General features: G+C 38.8%; 1 protein-coding gene across 1 annotated transcript; it reads right to left on the reverse strand.

Annotated features, from left to right (window-relative positions):
- Positions 1 to 1,653: 1,653 nt before the first annotated feature.
- On the reverse strand, positions 1,654 to 5,468 carry LOC149817673 (uncharacterized). Its single transcript, XM_089984965.1, has 2 exons — positions 5,395 to 5,468; positions 1,654 to 2,609 (listed from the first exon to the last, which is right to left on the reverse strand). The coding sequence occupies exons 1-2, from the start codon at positions 5,395 to 5,397 to the stop codon at positions 2,022 to 2,024; spliced, it is 591 nt and encodes a 196-aa protein (XP_089841091.1). The 5' UTR covers positions 5,398 to 5,468; the 3' UTR covers positions 1,654 to 2,021.
- Between the last annotated feature and the right edge of the window lie 1,603 nt (positions 5,469 to 7,071).

Raw genomic sequence — 7,071 nt, forward strand, 5'->3', positions numbered from 1 at the left:
CACCTCTCTAATAATAACTCTGCATAGTGATTGTGAACCAGACCCCAAGTTTTCATGGTTTTAAAACCCAGTGGCTCGTCCTTGAGTGACTCATGACTCAGCCGGGTCATGTTAACTTTGTATTTTATAGTATTTTACCAATATATATATATATATATGCATGACTCTCCCATTACTCGGGCGAGTTTTTGCACAAAAATGAGTTTGTACTCGTTTTAGACCCTGGACGATCTGTGAGTTTTCAAACTATAATTTTCATAACTCTCTCTCTCTCTCTCAACATGTCAGACAAAAACATGAAGTGATTCCTTAATTTGCCAATATATGATGTCTCAAGTAAAATGAGGCTGCACCAAGCATTGGAGTGACCATGATAATAAGATTCACAATGCATAATTTTGATGTAATGTAATTCTCGTGACCAATGTTGTCAGTATCGGTGCGTATCGGCCTGTATCAGCCGATACATATCGTATCAGCAGAAAATCGATAAGATACTTGCCTGAATCAGCTATTTTTTAATAAATATAAAAAATGCTTACAATTATTTTAATGGTTTTAACACGTGCCAAATTCTGATTGATACAAAATATGTTTTAATTATTTTTTAGCCGATTGAGAACTATTCACTTGAGAATCAGTATCGGCCGATTCACCTGAATCATTGGCCAAACGATTCAGAGCCCATACCGATAGTGACAGCATTGTTGGAAACCCAACAGATCCTTAAATGGGCTTGAAGAGATGTAAAGGAGCATTAGGCTTCAAGAAATTTCATTTCATGATTTTGGATTTACTGCAATAAGCATGCCTCAAATTCTATGAATTATGTGAAAACACAATAGCGACAGCATTGCATGAATTTAACATCAGCAGTGATCATACACGTGTCAGCTACAGCGCTATCATCAAGCATTATTACGACCATACTAATTTGCATTCCTCTTGCTGATGGTGCATGTATTTGCATGCTTAACAACTAATCATATACATTCCTAAGAACAAAGATGGATCAATAAAGGCCAAAATGACTGTGTTTTAACTCCCAACAAATTCAAGTCGAGATTGGCTGCGTCAGAGCAAGATTATCAAACACATGATTGGTTTTGCAGATTCTGCGTGTGACTTCTGCAATATTGATTTGCTACAACACAAACTTTATATTTTAAAATTAGAATAAGTTGATGTGTGTGTGCATGCCACGCGCTAGCATGGTTCCACGTGGTGAACTTCACACGGTCGTGTGTGTGTGTGTGTGTGTGTGTGTGAGAGAGAGAGAGAGAGAGAGAGAGAGAGAGAGAGAGAGAGAGAGAGAGAGAGAGAGAGAGAGAGAGAGAGAGAGAGAGAGACTTTAGTCCCCTTCAAATCTAAAGATTCTAGCAGCTATTCAGTTGCTGTAAATGCAAAGCGGTAAAATTTTTGGCAAAAAATGTAAGAGCAAAGCAAAAGCAAGCAATTAACAGATGAAGCCAGCAAACTGTGGCAACATAGTTCTATTTAACTAGTGTAATGTTCTATAGTATGCAATGAGTATGCAACGACCTAGGCAGCAGTGTCTATTACATGATCCTTCTCAATTCACAAAAAGTAACAGAAGACAGATGTTTCTCAAGCAATGCTGACTTGAAAAGCAGAGCACAAAGAAAGAGGGGATACCACAAAGTAGGAAATTTTTCATTAGGGAATCAAGAATCTAACAATGCGTTTTCATGCATACAGGTGTGATATTGCTTCTTATAGATCCCAAGATACCGCCTGATTTCATACTCGATGCAGCAATATATCGGACACCTGATTTTAGATTCCATCCAGGGTGAACGCTGCACCACTGTATATAGGAGCAACCCTTCAGGTGCAGAATCTAACATTCATTGAGTTGTCATTGAATTGGAAATCATGAATTAATAACAAAATAAATATATTTTACAAGTTCATTGCATTTCCTTCCCAACAAGATGCTCAACACTTCCATCAGTCATGGCATTCACTTAATGATGAACTGTACTATGATAGAAACGAGATCATCGATGCTCTCCAACCTGATTACTCAATGATAAATCTGCCATTCCAGAGATCAATGTATCAAGATCCTCCTCCTTGTCTTGCTCGTTCACAACGAAGATGGGATCATCCTTTTCTGTTGCTTCAATACTAAAGACTTCATGTGGTTCCACAGCTTTGGTGTCAACAAGAGCCTTCTTCAGTTCTAGATCAAATTCCCCCTCTTCCAACTCTGTGTTCAGATCCCAAACCTTAAAAATACCCTCAATGCCTCTGGCTGGATTTGCATCCATGTCTACAGAGAAATCCATGCCTTCCTCAAGCTCAGGTACAGCACCAACATCACTGCTCTGCAGGTCATCCAACCCTTTAATACCCTTGGCTTGCAACAAAGTTTGGTAAATCTCTTGTTCATCGGAAGAGGTCCTTCGATCTCCATCTTGAAAAACTTTAAAATTTGCAATCTCATCTAAAACATCTTTCAATGCATCCCAGTCATCAGCACCTAAACTTGACACTTCGACATTGTTAGCAAGGCAAGAATCCACCCATGATGAAAAGTCTTCATCCAACATGTCAGGGGAGGAACTTGACGAGGAAGCAAGATCCTGCAAGGAACCTTCTAACTTGATCATTGGATGAACGAGTTTAAGTGATTTTCTTAAAAAAGCAATCATCTATTCATCTAAGATACAGATGTTACAATGCCAGAGTAAATTATACAAATCTATGGGTACCTAACCATAGAAATTTGATTCTAAGTTCCAACAAACAGCCTCCAGGCAAGATCTGTCACTCCAAATTAACAGGGTAAGTTCTAGAGTTGGGGCATCCAGTTTTATATTATGCAGTTTAGCTCCTCTATGATATTATCCGGTAAGTGGTTCATGCTTTCTGCACGAAAAGCAAAGAGTGGAACCTCCACATCAACCACGATCCTGATTACCGGTCTAACTCCTAATCTTCGCTCAACACAATTCATACAGCAGTAAAAGCTTTTACTACTTCAAATGTGTCGTACTCGATTAACTAAAACTCTTTGCAAATGTGTGTGTGTGTGTGTGTGATTCACAAACATTCTCCCCGCAATTCTTTACGGCAGCAGAGGTTTTTACTTTTTGCTAACTTGTTCAATCCTTCTATAACTGCAAATAATGATCGAATCCCATGCAAACTGTAAACAAGTAATGATGCTACAGAAAGCCACTCCATCTTTCTTTCCTTTTCCCCTTGTTTATCTTGGCATACTATAATCAAGATCACTCAACACAGTAGAAGTGGGATAGAACTGGTTTGACAAAAAACGATTTCATGGGTTCAGATCTCCGGTGCATTTGTAAGAACTTGACCAGTGGTAGTGACGGGTATAGTGCCATAGCCTAGAGTTTAATAACTCCAGATTGCTGAAACCCAACATCTTTTGATCCAACTTCTCAGACCAAAGTAAAAGAGGGGGGAAAAAAGATAATGGCTCTTGAATCTCATCTGCATGTCTGCCAACATGTACAACATTTCCAGGTATAAAGCATTCACTCTGCCCACACACACACACACACATGTATGTATGCATGAAAGGAAAGTTTATTCCAATAAATTGAATAGCCTTTGCATATTTGATGAAACAGCAGAAGACACATTTTTTCAGAATATGGTTTTCAGAGAACTGTCCACATCAGCTTAGATTCTGACACAACCAATATCATCAGCGGCAATTTCTTGGAGGAAATTTGTCAAAAGAATTTAAACACAATTCTTTTCTCGAAGAAAAATTAAGGAGAAAAAACTATTTTTGATAATAAAGAAGAAGAAATAAAGATTGATGGTCTTTGAAATGAGATGAAAAAATAGATAGCATTTCAGAAAAGATAAAAAAATAACATTTGAAAAAATGTTCAAATATGGACATGCTAGATGATATTGTGCTATAAAGTAAAATGCTAATATTTTTAATAATACATCATCCAGAATGCCTTCGATATTGCTTTATGAGAGTTTCACTATAATATTGCACTGACATCAAAATATTGGAGTACTTGAAAGGCGGCTGATAGGGCCATGAAAAGAGAGGAGGTGAAAAAGAGACAAGGACTTTCATGAAACTTATTCTCTTTCACAAGGTACTTGTCTCTTTTTCATCATAGAATCCAATCTCGAGTCTCGACACTTCAAAGAAAACATGGTACCAAGATTTGAACAGATGTATCAGATCTTGCAACCAGATCAATGAAAGATCCAAGACTGGAATCACGAAGACTCAACCCCAGTTGATCTAATCTCAGTGCAAACAACGCAGCAAATTTGACTTGGCTGCGACTCAGATGAACGATCCTCTTTTGGAATCATATTCCAATACACTGATAAATTTTGAATCCCCATTACCAATTACCAGTTCTATAACAACCTGTAAGGCACAAAGAAAAAAACATAAAAATGCAATAGCTATTTGGCAAGCGAATGGCTGTGCATTTGTCCAGAAGGGTGGGAGGAGATTGGATACAGCATTGTGCACCACAATGCAGTAGCCAAGCTTATTTCACCTTTCTGGTCATATGGGTGCATCCAAACACTCCCAGAGATGTGCACGATGAGAAAACTGCTAAAGTGGGATAAGATTCGATAGTCCATCCGGATCACAATGCAATATCCAATTTATCCCAGTTTTTCGGATAAGTGAGTGCATCCAAACACTCTTAGCGATGTGCCAACTAGAAAACTGCTCAAGTGGGGTAAGCTTCAATGGTCCATCTTGCATCACAATGCAACACCCAATTTATCCCTCTTTTGTGGAAAAGTGGGTGCATCCAGGCACCTCTCTAGATATGTTAAACAGGAAAAATGCCAGAGCGGGATAATCTTGGATACCTCACAAGGCTTACTTTTCTGGGTAAGTGGGTGTACGCGCAGACCCTGTAAGTCGCTAAGATCGGCATCCAAGATAACATCCATATTCCAATCATGGAAAGCAACTGAACGATAGGATTAATATTCAATTTTTAGTAAAAAGGATGAACTCGTAGTTCCAAAATCCAAACTCATAAACATAAAGAGGAAAAAACAAGAAAAAAGAAATCATTTTGTTGGTTGTTTCTAGTCAAAGAGAAACCAGGAATTCCTTTCCTACTGCTCCCACCACCCTGACCAATCCAAAGGGTGGTCTTATAACAGTACTTACCTACTGATTTGATCAAAAAATTAAAAAAAATGCACACCCAATTACCTCAAATTAATTCCAAGTCAACACCAACAAGAACAGGAAAGAAAAGATTGGGGATTGTATCCTCTAGTATGCACGAAGCAAGTAAAGAAGAGAGAAAACAAACAAACGAGAAAATCACGCTTTAATGGAAAAATAAAATTCTTAGAGAGAGAGAGAGAGAGAAGGGAGGGGCTTACCATTATGAAGGTTACCACCAAATCGGGGAGAGAGAGAGGTCGGCGGCGCCAAAAGAAGAAGGAAAACTGGCAAAGGATCAAAGCAAAGCAAGGGAGGCTTCTCGCGTAAAGGAGGGAGGGATCGGAGGGTAGTCTTGTGGGTCCCATGACCATGGTCACTCAAGAGTCAAAGACATAAAAAGAGGAAAACTTTCGACGAAGAAATGTGACGCACACGTCAAGCCCATTCTTAGAGCGCTGCCAAGTTTGGAAAGGAGGGTAAAGTTTCGATAAGTCACCAGATTAAGTATTACGTGGCAGCATTACGTACTTGGAACTTAACTTTTTGGAAGAACCATGAGTCTCAACAGAAAACAAAAAATATTGAGGAAGAGGGACCCAATTCTTTTAAATAAATATCTTTATTTTATCCTGAATTCCTAAACCCCAAAAAACAACTTCACGATCTGGTAAAGAAGCCCTAAACATCGAGGCACTAAACTCTTTTCCAGGAATGTAGCGTGTAAGAATCTCTATCTTAACGGATTACAAAAGTGGTATTCTCCTACCAACATTCACCACAAAAGCCCCATCTTCAATGTTCTAGGCATTTCTTTCTAGGCTGAGCCTGCATTGAGTCACAGAAATCAAATCTAACACTTTCAACCGTTTCTTGACAGCCTCTCAAAAAAAAAAAAAAACGTTTCTTGGCTGAGCTTGCACTGAATCACAGAAATCAAATCTAGCACTTTTAACCGTTCTTGCTGCATCCAAATCCAATCAACGGGCCACTAGAACATGAGAACTGGAAATATGAGAACCAAGAGTGTGAACGAGACATTTCTGACTTTTTTTTTTTAAAATCCAGCCTTGCAGATGTGTTCAGCATGGCCCATTTGCTAGAAATGGACTCTTGGATCATGTTTTTCAACAACAAAAAAAAAAAACCATGATTTTTCAATGCTTGAATATTAATGAAATTTCTGAACCATCAATTTTGAAGTTTAAAAAAAAAAACCTTGAATAATTTGAGAGCCTATCCCATTAAAACCAATAATGTAGATCACATCCGTACAATACAATCAGAGAAAAACAAAATACACATGATAATCTTGGTTGACACTAGTTCTCGTATTTCCAGTTCTCATATTCTAGTGGCCCTCCACACAACATACCAACCTGCGACTGCAGGTTCAATCCAATTCATCTAATCTCAAATGACTGAAGCTTTGGCGTTATTGTAATGCTCGTTCCTAAATGGTTTTGCTTGTCCGTCGCAGATTAGTTCCTTCCGTGCCGCTGAAGGCCAGATAGACTGAAAAAGTGCAGTGCAGCGTCAACTCTCTTGTTCGCCTCTCCCTTTCCCATCGGGATATCCCCGCCCTTTGAACCGGATGTGAAGGTCTTCCCTCATCCAACTCTATGCAGGGGAATCCCTACTCATTGCTTCCCTTAATATCCTCCCTTTTACTATATCATAGTGGGGTTTACAGGAGATCCCAGAGGCTGGCTTGGAAAGGCTCTTATACTAACCCTTTTGATTTTACTATAGTAAACTAGATTAGACTAGGCCAGACGTAGTCACTAGAAAAACTAGACTAGATTAGGGAGTCCTACTGCTATTGCTGAAATCCTGAAACCATTTACTCTTTATTCCCCAATGCCCTAACAATTGCACTTCTTAGACGAAAACCATGT

The sequence above is a fragment of the Nuphar pumila genome, chromosome 13 (genome assembly GCF_984573655.1).
Source record: "Nuphar pumila chromosome 13, dmNupPumi1.hap1.1, whole genome shotgun sequence".
Classification (NCBI taxonomy): Eukaryota; Viridiplantae; Streptophyta; class Magnoliopsida; order Nymphaeales; family Nymphaeaceae; genus Nuphar; species Nuphar pumila.